General features: G+C 33.6%; 2 protein-coding genes across 3 annotated transcripts in view; one reads left to right on the top strand and one right to left on the bottom strand.

Annotated features, from left to right (window-relative positions):
• LOC106107318 (sodium-independent sulfate anion transporter) overlaps positions 1-11,724 on the top strand; it is a 24,762-nt gene extending 13,038 nt beyond the window's left edge. For both annotated transcript variants that reach the window (XM_013288129.1, XM_013288130.1), the window contains exons 4-13: positions 1,048-1,187; positions 1,537-1,617; positions 2,396-2,559; positions 2,798-2,952; positions 4,700-4,861; positions 5,368-5,480; positions 6,456-6,629; positions 8,993-9,143; positions 9,606-9,779; positions 11,465-11,724. In XM_013288129.1, coding sequence (XP_013143583.1) covers positions 1,048-1,187; positions 1,537-1,617; positions 2,396-2,559; positions 2,798-2,952; positions 4,700-4,861; positions 5,368-5,480; positions 6,456-6,629; positions 8,993-9,143; positions 9,606-9,779; positions 11,465-11,640 — 1,490 coding nt within the window. In that variant the 3' untranslated portion in view covers positions 11,641-11,724. The remainder of the gene's footprint in view (positions 1-1,047; positions 1,188-1,536; positions 1,618-2,395; positions 2,560-2,797; positions 2,953-4,699; positions 4,862-5,367; positions 5,481-6,455; positions 6,630-8,992; positions 9,144-9,605; positions 9,780-11,464) is intronic.
• A 1,078-nt stretch (positions 11,725-12,802) lies between these two features.
• LOC106106838 (nonsense-mediated mRNA decay protein 2-like) lies at positions 12,803-17,386 on the bottom strand (the record flags this gene model as incomplete). The annotated part of the gene is made up of 5 exons (XM_013287497.1): positions 12,803-13,322; positions 13,566-13,700; positions 13,776-14,244; positions 14,445-14,646; positions 17,080-17,386. Coding segments are annotated over 5 exons (1,233 nt in total), but the record flags the coding sequence as incomplete, so codon positions are not given.
• Between the last annotated feature and the right edge of the window lie 2 nt (positions 17,387-17,388).

Below are 17,388 nucleotides of genomic sequence, written 5' to 3'. Positions count from 1 at the left end.
CAGATATAAAACAAAGTCTGGAGTACACATGGGACAAGCCTCATCCCCGAGAAATGTCCGGTTCCCGAGGGATACCTAGCTTTTTGTAATTAATATAGTTTGTATATTTTCGAATACCACGCGGACGAAGTCACGGGCAACAGCTCGTATATCATAAGGGCAAAATAACTTTCAAAATATGATCCCATTTTCGTATTTAAATAATTCCTCAATTTATAATATACAATCAACAGATGGCGTTTAACACGTGTGTGCAGTCGCGATACGTTGTCAATTCAATTTACTTTCTTACACTAGTCGAAGTCTTTTGTTCGTTTTCTCCCTTGTTCAAATCGATTTATCTCCTCAACTATTCAAGCTGAAGGAACAAAACTGATTTGATTTATTGGAAATTCCAATAGTCTTTATGCTTCAAGCTTTCCTTGGTCTTTGAGAATTGCGACCGGTCGGAGAGACGATTGATGTAAAACCGAATTCGAAAACATTTCTGCTTTTATATTACCCAAACCACATACGAGTAAGATCATCGTCTCAAGAACATATCAACAAACATCAATTGTGTATTCAATTCATAGATTCAAGAGTTCTTTTCATTCAACTTCGTATTACTAAAATAATTGAATAGACCACTGATGGAAAGACCAAATGCCCGAAACGGTATCCACAGACAGATTGTCGCATACACCACCTAAATGATGACTTGGTCGTTTGTCTTTTGTTTCTATTCCACTTTTAATATCTGAAACTTGGTATAAGCGGTCTTTAATAAATTTAATACTACAGAAACATTGTCGCTAGCTTAGAATTGCGAACTGTAGGCCGCAGGCTACTCTATTACGTGGCTAACGAACCTACATTTTTATTTCATGTCTCGTTAGTGATTTCATTGTTTTATCCCAAAAATATTTCAATTAATCTTTTCGTTATTTGCTAATTATGTGGCTGTTAAGGCTCCAGTTTATTAGGGTTTTTATTTTCATTAATTAATGACTTAGTAAAGCAGATTTATTCGTGGTATGCTTATTTTTTTTACTTTTTTTAATACAGGTGTTCTAATTGACTTCATATCAGTCCCGGTGACTGTAGGTTTCACCTCAGCGACTTCCGTAATCATCGCAGTTTCACAATTTAAAGGGCTTTTGGGTTTGCAATTTAAATCTAGAGGATTTATCGATACCGTGAAAAAGGTGAGTTTGCGAGCACTATTCATATAAGTAGAAACGAATAACTTTTTGAACATTTAATTGGTAGCGTCCAATCATTATAACTTTATTATTGCCTGAATTAAAACTTGGCCAAAGTATATCATAATTACGTATTTTTAAAATAATTATATTTTCTATTGCATTTGTAATCAATTTATATAACCATATTAAATTATACTAACAATAATTTTCATTATTGCTGTAAAACAAATTATGAAATTATTAATAACTGTAAATACTTCCTCTTGGAGCAAAATAACTAGTGTTTCAACACTCGACAATATTTAAAATAATCGTAAAATGATTGTATATTTAAAATTATTCCACTTAGGTTATTGTGAACATACCAAACGCAAGATTGGCAGATACCGCGTTGGGCATATCTTGTATAATCATCCTTCTTGTTATGCGGGTAAGTTTAATCTTATTACTAAGATAATCAAAGTAAGTAGCTTTGTTCATCCATACAATGCTCTACATCTATGTCAAATGTCATTGAAATCCGTTCAGCCATTTAGGCAGCAAACTAACAAACATCTATTCAACTAAAATTTTTCATTTATAAATTGTTTACTAATCTGTACAAAGAGACGCCCTTAGTGATAACTTAGAGACTTGTGCCCACAATATTTTTTACGGTTTACATCTAGTCAATTTTTTATTGATGGTAATTGTACGATTCTCCCCCGTTAAAGTTAGGCTCGTTATCCATCAAAGTGGTTGTAGAAAATCTGTAATAAATAACCGATACGATTTCATTATTTTTCCAAAGATCCTTTTCGTTCGGCTCTAGTGCACACGATTCAGCGGAAAGAGATCGTAAGATAAAGAAGTACTATTTGTTTATTTATTACATTGCTATTTCTTTTCTTTGATTATCTTCCTATTTTATACTAGCTGTTGCACGCGACTACGTTCGCGTGAAATTTAAAAAAATAATAAAAACAGCCTATGTTACTAACAGATATATTATCTTTATTACACTTACAGATATACTCGTATTGTGTAAGTTTGGATGGATGGTTTGAAGTCTTTGTGGCATAAACTGCTTAACGGTTCTCTATGAAAATTGGGTTAAACGTAGATAGTCTGTAAAAATACCTACACGTTTTTCATTAATTTAACTATTGTTTTAGCTAAAACCAACCAAATTGCTTTTAAGTTTCTTAAGAGTATTGTTTTTATTTCAGAAAATGAAGGATATAAATTTACCCTCAAATCAGAAAGGAATTAAAAAAACTTTATGGTTACTCTCAACATCTAGGAACGCTATTATTGTATTGCTTTGCTCTTTAATGGCATTCTTTTTTGATCGATACTCAGAGTCGCCTTTTAAACTAACCGGCACTGTCAAGTAAGTTACATTTAATTTTATTTTTAAAATAATAATGTCCTTTTAATTCTAAGTTACATAGGTAAAAAAAAACATGATCTTTTTGTTTACTCGTCTGTCAATAACTATGCATAGTTTCCAAGCTAACATTTTCTCAAAACTTTTATTCCTTTGTGAGTACATAATGTGATTTTCCTCAGAGTTTATTAAATAACGTCGCTTGCAAACTTCCGATATTCGTAATGCACTTTCATTTTAGAGAAGGTCTGCCCGCGCTGGGCTTGCCGCCTCTCAGCACGGGCTACGGAGGGAGGAATGTCACATTTATCGAAATGTGCTCAGATCTTGGCTCTTCGATTGTTTTGGTGCCAATTATAGGAGTACTAGGCAATGTTGCTATCGCTAAAGCTTTCGGTAAGTTTGTTTTTAAATTTATTAACATTGGTTATTTCACTTATAGAAATAGACTTTTGCTCTCAATTCCTCCCGTGTGAAATTAAAAAAATATATATATAAAAAATGTAGCCTATATTACTCATTGATAACGTAGCTTTTTAATGGTGAAAGAATTTTTGAAATCGGCCTGGTAGTTTTTGAGTTATTTCAAGACATACAAAAATACTAATATTTCCTCTTTATAATATTAGTATAGATATTTTAGATTTTTGCATATTATGCCCTCTATTAATTACTAAACTTATTGATCAGGTGATGATGAAATTTTACTTTATGTTTTTTTATTAATCATCATCATCATCAGCGTTTATCTGCCCACTGTTGTACATTTATTTTAATCAATACTATAACGAAAATATTTATTTAAAACGCATACAATTCTTTCAATTATCGCACCGAACGTAAACTTCAATTACCGAAACATTACGGATAACGGAGTAATAAATTGAAAGGCATCAATTAAAAAATCAATTATCTTTATCTGTTCTTATTATTTGCGCGAGCAGCGTTAAGAAATAAAATAAATCGACGTAGAAATATTTTAAACAAAATTGTGATAATAAGATTGAAAATTGTGATGAATCTCACGACAATCTTATATTATTATGTTAAAGTAATTTTTCTGAATCTTACTAATATTATAAATGCGAAAGTTTAGATGAATGGATATTTGTTAGAGTTTGTAGCCTAAACTGCTGAACGGATTTCGATGAAATTTGGCACAGATGTAGAGTATAGCAAGGAAGAACACAATTTAATTCCACAGGGACGGAGTCGCGGGCGAAATCTATATAATGTAAAAAATAAAAAGTGACAGTGACATAAAGAAACGTAAAAAAATATATTGAGGTATTTCATTACGTTTCTTTTAATATTTAAATCGGCTCCAATACTTATTATTTGACCACTCTGTTTATTATTTACTCTTTGTTTACTACCTATAAATTTGTCTATGTAACTCTAAAGGGCGTAGTATCTCGTTGTATAAAAGCGTAGAGATAACTTAGTTTGGAAGACAATAGAACGGGTACAGGTCGTATGGGTAACATTTAATAGCCCTAATATCGTTACCGCGACCGCTCTAACATCAGTATTCGACCGGTGTGCGACCTATAGCGATTAGATTCTTATTTTCAAATTGAGTTTTTTGTAATCTACCTCTATTAAACCCAACAGATATTACTGGCCATTTTGGTTTTTGTCAATTTTTGCATAATATGATTGTAAAAAAAAACTACTACTATTCTATAATCGGTTTCATATATGTTTGATAATTTTTACTCGATGGAAGGAGAAGTAATGTTCTTGTATTTTTATTGCGATATCTTTATAGTTTCAATAGGTTTAAAAAAATGACAAACGTATTATCCTGTTGATATTAATAATGTTTAATACAGGCAGTTGTTTATTACTTTTATTGGCTTAACTCTTAAAAGCTAGATTTTTAAATAATAATAAAAATATATAAGTGTACCTTTTACTCTGTTTACTAGTAGGGAAAATGGTATAACATGTAAACATGGTGGTATAACATGTGGTAACATGGTGGTATAACATGTAAACAGCCTGATAGTTAAAAAAATTGATTGTAGATGCCCAATGCAATTTTTAACCCCGATATTAAAAAAAAACTTTAGGTGTTTAACGCTTAAAAAGCTTTAAATTAACCATATAATATTCCTAGTAATTATAATTACTTGTGCAGCGAGTGGGGAATCTGTGGACGCTACACAGGAGTTACTAACTCTGTCATTAGCCAATATCTTTGGTTCATTCGTCAGCGCGATGCCGATCACGGGCTCATTCTCCCGTAGCGCGGTGAACCACGCCAGCGGCGTCGCTACGCAATTTGGAGGCATTTATACGGGTAAGTACACACATATTACGGCCCCGTGTATTTAGCGTCTTTGGTAATTGGACGTGATATCAACAATTTTGTTTCCTTCAAATTATATTCTTTTAAATTGAAAACTGCTATAGTTTAATTAATTCTATCATCTACCTCCTTATCTTATTCCCGTAGTGGCGCAACAGGTTTTTGGCCTCCATATAACTATCATACGTCATCACAGTCATCACTTCCTTTTTGATCATGTCACCTTTCACGCAATCCATACATTTCTTTCTAGATCTACCTTTACCGGTGTACAACACTCATAACTAAGATTCTCCTTGTTACATGCGATTTATCCCTTCTCAGTTTAATTGATACATTAATGTTGTTTTAGCTTTCATTATTTTTTTTGTTAAGAATAAAATCGTGCAACACTAGAACATATACGTCCCATCCCTATGACAGCGCGCCATTCTGGCGTTTAATCTGAGTGTTAAATTTTATTTACGTTGTTATAATATTGTCCTTTCACTTTGCAGGTATCTTAGTATTACTAGCTCTTAGTCTATTGACGCCTTACTTCTATTTCATACCGAAGGCATCTCTTGCAGCTGTCGTTATATGCGCAGTCATATTTATGATAGAATATGAGGTAAGATTTTTTTTTAGTATTTCGTTAACATGAATTAAGATAAATTTAATACTAACAGTCTTATAAGTAAACAAACTTTTCTTATACTCAATTTATTCCTTAGTATATCTTTATACCGCGTTTATTTATAAGGCTGCAGGAGTTTTAGATTAGTGTATTGCGTAAACTACCAAGGGGTTCATATCTTAACGTTTAAAGATAACGGTACAAATTCATCTGAACATACTTTTATTAAAAGTAATTACGGTTGCCCTATGTTTTTATCTCTCACAAGGTTATCGTACTTGTCTGAAAACATATAATATTTAAACCAAAAGATTTATGTATTTGATTAACTAATGAACTGATTTCAACAATACTTTCTTAGATTATATTTTTATTACAATATTCAAATATTATGAATGTATTATGTTAATGCAAGGTTTCAATGAGTTGAAACGGCAATTTTCCTTTAAGTTCGATATTGATTGATACGGATTATTCTGAAACTATAGAAATCAGGTGAATGTGCTTTTAATGAATTATAAATGACTTATCTTTCGATTCTCACAAAATGACCTTCGATTAAATAAAATTTATTTATTTATGTAAACGATTAATTGCAATATCAGTTGAGATAAACCGTTAATTAATTTTTAATGAACATAAGCAAAAAATCAATTAACTTAATAAAAGTTATACCTTAATCTATATTGAACGTAAAACAGATGTAGACGCCAATTTTAAGCATGATCACAGTTTAATTTATATTTACAATATACTATGGAGTATAATAAATTAGTCACTAGATTACTAATTATACAATGTATATCATATATTTTTTTTTAAATATTAGGAGTTTTTTGTTAATTTACTAATATTTCCTTTAACCACTTCAACAATACTCGAATGGCGAGATTTGAAACCTCGACCGCATATCAGTAGTAACCTAAACCATTAGGCTATTGGAAATTGAAGTTATCTTTGTTATTACAGGTTGTGAAGCCGATGTGGCGATCACGTCGTGCGGACTTGATGCCCGCGTTCGCGACGTTCGCGATCTGTTTAGTTGTTGGCGTAGAGCTCGGTATCGTCGCCGGAGTTGTGCTCAATGTGGTACTCTTACTGTACCCGAGCGCCAGACCGCAGTTAGAAGCAGAGATTGTTACTGTGAGTATTAAAATAGAGTAAACTATTTATTCTGTATCAGATAGGGGTATATACTAATGTATTACGGTGTTAATGGAATCCCCTGTATAACACGTTTTTCAGACCAGAACTTTGAATCGCGGTATGCACCCCGCATTGAAATTTTGTTGGTAATTTTCGTGTTATAGGGAATAATAGCGTTATAAAGGGGTACGGTATACTCTTTATACAATGGTTTACTGTACTGTCTGTGTTCTAGTACAGGTGGCCTAGAATACTCTAATGGTACTTCTTGCTATGTGCTACTGACGCTATATAAACACTCCTATCACTGCTTGCGGCCATCTTGGGGGTTTTATTCTGTGCAAACCCGACAATTTCTTTTCCCAGTGAGATAAGTCTGCTTGAGCATTCCCCCACGTTAAAAATATAACAGAAAAACCAATGTAACAACCACAACATATTGTTGAGATTTCCAAAAGTATATCAGCCTTATAAATAAACCTGAGTGTAACCAAATATTAGCACCAATTTTGCTTATACTCATTTATTCCTAAGTTTAACTTTAAACCGCGTTTATTGGTAAGGCTGTATTATACAAGCTGTTTCCCGCGACTCCATACACGCGGCATTAAAAAACATTAATTGTTCTTCTAGACTATGGCTATCTATGCCCAATTTCAGCGAGCTCCGTTAATCCGTTCTATAAATATTTAGTAACAATCCATCTAAACTTTAGTAAGAATTCTACAATTTTAACAGTTAGAATATGTCGAAAATGCTTGTTAATCATGATGTAATATATTGATGTCATTGATCTTGACCTTTTATTTTGCTTTCCCTAATACGATTAGATTAGATACAGACCACCTATGTATGTTAACATAGATTGTAGATGTGACGGTACTCGATACTACACTTGTATTAATTCTTATCAAAGCTTATTTTTATCGTTTACACTCATCATATTTTATATGGAACATAAAATATAATGATGTAAATAGTTACTCGAATTATTCCTATTGAGGGTCCATCACGAATATTTTACGAGTCAGATTTAGACATTTGCTAGTGTACTTTACACCCGATAGGGGGCGCTGCATACATCGATGACGTTATAAAAACTTTCTCACGAATATTTATTTTAATTATATAAAACGATGGATTAAATCGACACATGATTATTCCAGTTTATATAAACAAATCAAGTCGTAATAAAATAAACTGATATGAGAATGCACTTGACCCAGTATTCGCCTTTCGTTTGAGATACTAAAAATAAATCTGAATGTTCCGCATATTTTAATTCTATGTTTAAATACTACAAACTTAAATTAATAATGGTTTTCACGTAATGTAAACCAACCAACAACCACAACCAACATAACCAAATAATGCAATGAATCCTAATGAATCTTACTGCCACCAAAGTTAAAAGTTATTGCAGTCCCTTAGGACCAGGTCTTGGAACTTTGGTGGCAACCACTTTGGTGCAATGTTATTTAGTTTTAGTTTATAACAAATAAATTTTCTGTCTGCCCTTACTGTACAAATGTATAACACTTAATCCATCTACAATACAATTTGTTTATTTTAAATAACCTCTCAGCACATGTGCTGGTCTTCCGTGGTAATCCAATTTAAATGGAAAACACTATTTATGTTATAATTTAATTAAATTTATGTTTTATTTATTACGGACTTATAAAAATTAACTGTTTTAAAGTAAGTTCGTCTAAGTAATTTCTAAAGGACTTCCATAATATATTTAACAACGTATTGTTAAAAAGAAAATCAGCAAAACGTTGTAGGATTGGCGCAACACTAGATTCGTGACATATATGTCCCATCCCTACGATAGCTATCAATGTCATTTAGACGTATAAGAATAGCGCACCTTGCTGGCGGCAGTGGCCTGAGTGTTTAAATACGTTGTTACAATTATATATTTTTTTATAAATTAGTAGGTGGCAAACGAGCAAGTGATCACCTAAATCTGCCGAAATGACGAAAAGAGCGGTGCCCATAGATATCTGCAATTTCAAATGCGTTGCCCTACCCTTAATCGACGGAGGAGTAGACGCACATGAAGATAAAATTTCCCCTTCCCATGCGTCTCCTCCGCCGTCAAATCCACTTTTCCTTCCCATCCTTTCCTCTTACGAAAAGGGTGGTAAGAAAAAGGGAACAAAATCAGGCCTCCGGCACAACACTCATTAGACTATACGCGGTATTGCTTCCACTTGACGCCTGTCTTCTGTATGGTTGTGATATTACACCGGGCGAGCCGACCCAACAGTGCGAAGATGTTAAAGCGGGCTTTACCACTGTTAAATTATATTAATGTCTTTCATTGTTCTGTATTGTTTTATTGTATTTTGCAGACATCTTCTGGTTTTAATTACTTGCTGGTGACGGTTGGCAATAGCCTGTACTTCCCAAGCGTGGAGTACATCCGGCAGTACGTGTCGCGCGCCGCGCAGAAGCAGGCCGCCTGCAGCATGCCCGTTGTTATCGACTGCAGATATGTACTAGGTAATAAATACTCATTTATTAATAACTAGCTCTTGCCTGCGACGTCGCCTCCTTTAAATAAAAAAACAAAAGTGAGTGGTCTTTGTGTTCTTCCAGACTCCTCTACATCTATACCAAATTTCATCGAAATCCGTTCAGCTGTTTACGCTATAAACTCTAACAAACATCCGTTTATCCATCCATCCATCTAAGCTTTCACATTTATAATATTAGTATGACTATGTTGCGACTTCGTGTAATTGAAATTTAAAAATATAATGAAAGGACGATTTTACTTTGACAATTTTTAATAGCGATTCATTCTAAGTAAATACCCTTAAAAAGTGAGTTCTCTATACATATTAGGTTAGTTACTGGAAATTAAAACTGCCTACGTTAAAATACATTTTAAACATTTGTGAACGGACCATTTGGAATAATATAAACTTGTTTGATAGTTTTTAATATAATAATGAATTCCAGGCGCAGATTTCACAGCGGCTAAGGGTCTGTGCGCGCTGTCCAGCTCGCTGTCTTCCCGCGGCCAGCCGCTGGTGCTGCTGTCGCCGCGCGCCAGCGTCGCTGCTGTCTTCAGCGGCGCCGGCTCCAGCGTGCTTGTGGTGCTCACACCTAATGAACTGGATTCTACGTTACAAGGTATTACATGTGGCTTCTGTTAAAATAATATTAAAAAATGGGACCCTATCTAATTTCAGATTAAAAATGAATTATCAAAAGTCCACTAGATATATGCAGTAACACTTAAAAATACAGACGATTTTTATATTATTTTGGGAAATCGGTTACTAAATGAAGTTGACACTCTCATTTCTTACTACTCTATCTAATCCCATATTATGTTATCAAATATAATTTTATTATAAAGAATTCTAATTCGATTTGTATACTACATGATATCTGACATTATTTATCCGATATTACTAAAGATATTGTTATATCAAATAATAATAATGTGCTAAGATGTATTGCATCATAATAGTCGAATCGTGGGATTCAAAGTGACAACAACGCTATGGAGTTGTCATAGATTATAGATTCGATAGCTTTCATTCTCAAACTAGCTTTCGCCCGCGACTCCTTCCGCGTTTAACAAAAAAAGTTCAAAAGTTCCAAAGTTCCAAAATTTCATTGAAATTCGTTCAGCCGTTTAGGCTATAAATTCTAACAAACACCCATCCATCTAAACTTTCGCATTTATAATAGTATGTTTAATTTATTACTAATCCTAAATTTAGTGTTAAACACGAAACAGGTGTATCCTGTTATTTAATATCATTTTTTTTTATCAAATTGTTAATAAAAGTTGTAAAGTCATTTCCTTTAATACCATAATAAAAAGATAAATATTTCATCATGATTTTATCAGTCGTATCTTATTTTGCCCTCCACGAATTTATTTGTTAAACTAACGAATATCAGTAAGGTATAAGTCCCAATAAAAGTTAGTTTGATAAGATAAGGAATTGCTTATGAAATGCAATATAAAAAAATAGGCCACAGAGTATACTATGTTCATATAAAAGTGGGCTTAATATGTATTATGAACATAACATTATTTTTATTTTTAACTAGCTGTTCCCGTGCGACTTCATTCGCATAAAATTATGAAAATTCCATTTTATAGGTTACATATATCGAATTATCAATTGCAAATGTCAAAATGACATGTTGACAAACCATGGCAACCTTGCTTTCTTGATGTTGGCAGCATGTAGTTTATGGTCCCTTTCCTACTACATGCAGTTTTTTTTTCTCAATTTATTTATCCCCCAAATTTAATAGCGTAAAAATATATAGCCTAAAACATGGCGTAAGTGTAGGGCATTTCATTATAGAAAGAATTATTCAAAAATATACTGTGATTGCTGACATCCTTCGCCACATATAAGTGTGTGTTTACGCTTTATTATATTAGTATAGATTTTTAGTAATTTGACATTACAAAGCTACAATATCCTAGACTTAAGGTAGAATTCGTATTGAAAAATTTTTAAAGAGTTTTTTAAACCAACAATTCGTTTTTTTTTTACATTTTTTTAATATTAGTAGATTTTTGGTAATTTACTCATATTTCCTTTAACCATTCCAACTAAGATCTAGGCTTGTGCTGATATGGTTCCCGACAATAGTCGAATGGCGGGATTCGAACCCTTGACCGTACCCCAAACCATTAGGCTATTGAAGCTTGTAGTAGTCATGTTTTTGGATACGGTATAAATTAGTTCGGTTATTTTATTTTTATTAGTATTTTCACACTGGACACTAATATGTGTTATAGGTTTATGTACATGAATACGGGATTTACCGCTAGTTTTTTTCAGATTTGACAGGTCACATAGCGCTACCAATAATTGATAAAGAGAACGTGTCGCCGCCGCCCGCGTACCACTCCTTACAGACTGTAGAGGTCGTCATAGGAGACGAACACAATACTACACCATTATTAAAAAACACAACTGAAAATAGGAAAAATAATACAGAAGTCAACGATACTTGACTTAATTCTTTATATTAGTTTAAACAATTTACGACCAAATATTGAAACGATTTTAAATGTAAGTCGTCGTGTTGAAACGCTAAAAATTTTAAACCTGCAAAATGTTTGAAATTCCTTTCAGTATTTGGCCGTTAGAATATTAATAAATAGTGTGTAAAATAATTTTTAGTTTTAAGAACACTCGCACGATTAATTATAGTTAGGTATATTAATTAATAATTTATTTAACAAATTATTGTTAAGAATACCAATTTTTATGAAGTAATGATTTTATAACTTATCTTTATTCCAATAAGAAGATTCCAAAACAGTAGGCGCTTAATATTTCAAATAACCTTCTTCGATCACTTGAGTGACTGAATTTATTATTATTTTAACTTACTCATAATAAGTAGTCTAAAGGACTATTAAAATGTTTTCGCTTATAAAAAAATAACCGTCTTAATAATCCTCTTTCCAACCTATAGAGTAACTATTTATATGTAATTCCTCAAAGGCTATTTTACAGTTTTACCAAAGACATTGCTTATCTGATAACTGAATACTGAATTTACAATTTTATACACAATGTAAACCTATCCTATATACTAAGTTGGACACCTCGTAGATTAATTTGTGACTTTAAAATAAATGTATGACTCCTAGTGATTTATTGTTAGAAAGTGCAATAAACTTTTACAAAATAAAAGCTTGCATACTTCGAAATTTTTTTTATTTATTCTCTTCCTTGTTTTATATACAAAACGGTAGCAAACGAGCAAGTGGCCATCTAAATCCGCCAAAATAGCGAAGCGACCGCTGCATATAGAAATCCGCAATTGCAGATGCGTTGCCTACCCTTACCCGACGGAGGAGACGCACATAAAGAGGATATTGCCCCTTCCTATGCATCTCCTCCACCGTCAAATCCACTTTCCAGTCCATCTTTCTCTTAAAGAAAAAGGTGGGACGGGTAAGGGACTAAAATTATGCCTCCAGCACCACACTCATCAGACGAAACGCGGAATTGCTTCCACTTCACGCCTGTCTTCTATGTGGTCGTGGTATTAGACCGGGCGAGCCGTCCCATTCGTGTGAAGATGTTAAAGCGGTCACTACCACTGTAAAAGTTCCTTTCCATGTTCCTTTCCATAAATAGTTGTGGTTAAAATAAAGAACGATATTATTGTATTTTTTTATTTATATTCGTATTGTAAATGTAGAATAAATAAGATTAAATATTAAAATATAACTTACGTTTATCTTAGCACCAAAAATTATAATTATAAATGCATTCTGTTGACTATATTATAATGAGTATCGAAAAATTGCGAACCCTTAAAATACTTGAAAACGACCACAAACAACAATCATTTTGTAGCGTATAATGAAACGTCTTTTTTCAATTATCAATTTGAATGTAAACCAGTTCGAAACTTCCCATGTAATTATAACGTAAAATTATTTTTCAAAATACCATTACCACATTTACGTTATTGTCGAACTAGTTTACAATTTTTAGATTTTCAATAATTTTCCAGTCTTCGTATAGTCTTTGAAAATTCATAAACAAAACAGATCATTTAATGGTAAAACATAGGTTTGGAAGCTGACATCAATTTCTCTGACACAACATGGGCTATGCGAGCACTTCGCTGCCAGACCAGTTCTCGGGTACGTTCGTGGTTGCTGTCCACTCGAACCTGAATAAAAAAAACAGTTTTATAATTACAGTTAAAATTAAAAACAATGGAGAAAAAATGTATTAAAAACCACAGATAAGCATTGTTATTTTTATGAATTTATCATAAAGTAAAAAAAAGAAATGATTAAAAAGTAGATTGTAAACGGTAGAACGAATTGCCACAAAGAAAATAAGAAAAACAAAAGATGTTCATGAGTGTATTTCTTAAAATGAGATCAAATAAAAAAAAATGAACACATACCTGTTTAGGCTGTAATACTTTTATCGAATGCAATGTAGCAACACCTTGGTTGTTTACTCTCAATGTTATTTTCCCCGTCATTTCCGCTGTGGTGGCAGTTGCTGATTTGATTTCTTTCTTAGCTCCACGTCCAATCTGAAAATTAAATCTCACTTTATTACCTGTCTGTTAATGGACACAGACAAAATTAAATCATAGATATTTAAATACCTCTTTCTCCACTCTTAGAACAAGAGGTCCAACAGCAAAGTTACTCTTTACAGTAGTGTGATCTGATAAAATGTTGACAGCCACGTCGCCATTTCTCCTCAATGAAGACAATCCATACAAAGTACCCTTAGCTCTTGGCTTGCTTTTCTCACTCGTTTTGGTTTTATTCTTATTAACTGGTTTCTTTGTAGTTGTTTTTACAGGAGGCTTTGGCTTCGGTTTAGTTGCTTTAGTAGGAGGCTTAGGTCTTGTTGTAGTAGGCTTAGCTTTTCCATTTGGAGTAACAGATTTGTCTTTCAAAACTCTTGTTTCGGTTTGTTCTTCGGTTTTCTTTACGTCTACAATCTTGGAATCAATCAATGGTGCATCGTTTATTTCATTCGTTTTTGTAAGACCTTCAACTGTTTTATTTTCAGTCACAGCGGTGTTTCCAGCACGTTTAGTTTGCTTCTTCTTGGTGCTAGATTTTCTAGAAATTAAAAACGTTAAATGAAAAATTAATTCAAATAATACTGAGATTACAATAGTTCGATATCTAAGTCCTAACCCACTATGTGACATTAAATCTGCTAAAGATGGTTAAAAAAATTTAGCTATCATAGTAAAGCAATATAGTGGTTTATATCAGAATTAAAATATTTTGATACACGACAAACATAAAAGACTTACTTCTTGGACTTAGTCTTGTCCTTCTTTGGTTTAGAATTCTTCTTCTTAGCATCAATAGGTTGAAGTTTAACATTAACTGGGTCGTATGATCGTCTGAGGATGTCGTTCATTTTCTCAAGGATATTATCAACGAATCTGTTGTATTTAACAATGTACGCCGCTGGTACAGTTGGTTTTTTCTCTGGTTCCTCTTTCAGTGCACCTAAAATTTTCAATTGTGTGATTTAACTAGGTAAATCATAACTATATTCTTTGGCAACAACAGTGGGATTACGAAGCAATTATAATTTGAAAATGGTATACCATGGAAGTTTGCTTTTATTAGGTGTATGTTTGCCGTTATTAGCTTTCAAATTGTTTAAGTATTATGTTGTATGCTACGAAAATTAAACGCTATGTTATAAGCTACACACATCCAGTAACCGAGAAATGGACGTGACTAAAATTCTTAAAATTTGCTTCTTAAAATGTGAATTTTTCTTGATCATGGTAATATAAAATTCAAAGCTTCGATTTCTATATATACCTTTTTTGTTTTGTTTTGTGGAATATACGAAAAATTTACAACTTTTTTTAATCTAAAACCAATGAATACAGAATTGATTTCCACTTCCAAGTATTGTTTTTAGGACAGGATCTGTATTCTGCTCAACCGTTTTACCGAAAGTCTTACAATTTACTCATTAAGTAAAGATAAGATTTTTGTTAATTTATTTTCGCATATTGAATAAAACTAAACAAAGGGTATAGACAACACACAACTATCGAGACAGTAAAGTTTCTATCCGCTTCAGTAGAAAGCTAATGAATATTAATTTTCTCTATGTATTTTATTCTGTGGCCAATTTGTTTTGCGATCACATCTCGTGTCGTGCCAGCGCGCTCGCACGCTATAATTCATACTCGCTGTATGTCACTCGTTAATTAAGCATTCAGCTGACAGATAATTCATACTACATATACAAATAATTCGAAGCACGTTCTAAAGGCACGCGAACGAGTAACTGTTCCAGTCTCGTAGAGCCCCGGTTGAATTCTAATGGCTAGCAACAATTAATAGGACCACTCAACGATGGATTTTCTATTTTCTACACGTAAAAGAAATTGCGTGCCGAGAAGCACATACAAGAAATGCAATTATGGACGACTAGCAACAGCCAACGGGAATTTACTATAGTGACTATTTAAATACGATAATTTTCAATCATACTCATCTTATACGTTTTCAATTTACGCAATAACTTTAGGTAATACCTAATTTTAGCAACCATAACCTTTTATGTTTGATTTCCTTACGGTGAAACTAACATGGAATGCACCTTACTAAGCCATTTTAGGCGACGTAACAAACAAGTTCCATTCAGGTCGGGTGTGACCGCTCACGACTCACCCAGAATTTCACGACAGTAAACATTTTAAAATTTCTCTTTTCGCATCTCATTATCTCGTTTTCACTCAGCCGGACTCAGGACACGTAAATTTCGCAACCGATTCGTCATTCAGTGAGAGTAAAGTAAACTTAATATTGCTTTCTATGGCTCTTGTTGGAGTAAGCGTCTAGTACGTCAAGGTCGTTCCCGGTTGTAGGGAGCAAGGTCATAGAAAGTGTCAAGGCTATATATGAAATCGGGTAGGTTCATCGCCCCTACTCCGGATGAGAAAGTAAGCGGTCGTCGGACGCGATGTTCGATGCCGTCCCCTTAACACACATCTACAACGGACTTGTTTCTACCGGCACCACTATTTGTAGCTCTTTCGATTGCTGAATGTACGTGAGCATCAAATTACAATTGTCGACAACACAATCGCTAAATGAAATCTCTCTCGTAGAGTTCTTTTTGATTGCAACAATCAGTACAGGATACAGGAAGGAGGATATAGTTGGGTTGTGCGTTATATTACATAGATAAATCGGTCAAAAAGCTAGTAACTACTATTTACGTTATACATAAATAAGACGATATAAATATTATGCTTGTATATAAAGAAAATTAGTAGATATAATTAAAGATATATTGTTATTTATTACTTGTATGTATGAATATTTAGGTATATAAATAAATTGACTAGTATTCATAAATTTAATAAACAAAACAATTAAATTAATTACTAGATAATGTCACTTTCCACTGACAAGCAAATGAGTCAACTAGAATTCTGACCGACTTCTCTATCAAGAACATCCGGTGTCCAGTCTAACGCACAACGTGTTCGAGAGGTGAGTTAATAAAGTTGACACAAGAATAAGAACAACAGATTTATTTCATATAAATTGCCACGAAACTAATGTGACATGATCTAGACATTAATTTAACTTTGACTTTATGCATCATACTTACACAGTCACACATCATGCACACTCACTTAATAAATAAAATAAATTAAATAGAATAAATAAATAGTCAATAAATAACTAAAGCTAAAGGATGGGACCGTGGGGAACTCTCAGGTGTATGAGAGGGCATGGCGCTTCCGATACTTCGGTGCCGCTAAATTCACTATCTGAATTTTTTGTGATCCGCTACGACCACGTGGGATGTCGCTTTAGTTTTCTTTACTTTACCGATGTGGTTAACTTTTTTGCCGCTTTTTTTCATGTGCGCCGAAAACTTCGCATTCAACTTTTTGGACTCACGTGAGTGCTTTGAGATGTTCCTGCCGAGGGCGTCGGTTATGTCATCTTCCTCGTCGTCGTCATCATCTTCTTCTTCGTCATCATCATCATCATCCTCAGGGTCGAGAGCATCGGTGATGTCATCCTCCTCCTCATCATCATCATCCTCGGCGTCACTTTCGGGTGCTACCTCGGCGCTGGCTTGGCTTTCGACTTCGGCACTCGCGGGTTCCTTTTGTCCTGCTTCGAGTTCTTCGCCTTCTGCGGCAACCTCCCCTTCTGCGGATTCGGTTTCTTCGGCAAGTGTGGACACTTCCTCAGCCGCGGCAG

This window comes from Papilio polytes, unplaced genomic scaffold (genome assembly GCF_000836215.1).
Source record: "Papilio polytes unplaced genomic scaffold, Ppol_1.0 DF822067.1, whole genome shotgun sequence".
Classification (NCBI taxonomy): Eukaryota; Metazoa; Arthropoda; class Insecta; order Lepidoptera; family Papilionidae; genus Papilio; species Papilio polytes.
The sequence above is the reverse complement of the archived record's forward strand: the minus strand, read 5'-3'. Positions and strand labels throughout refer to the sequence as shown.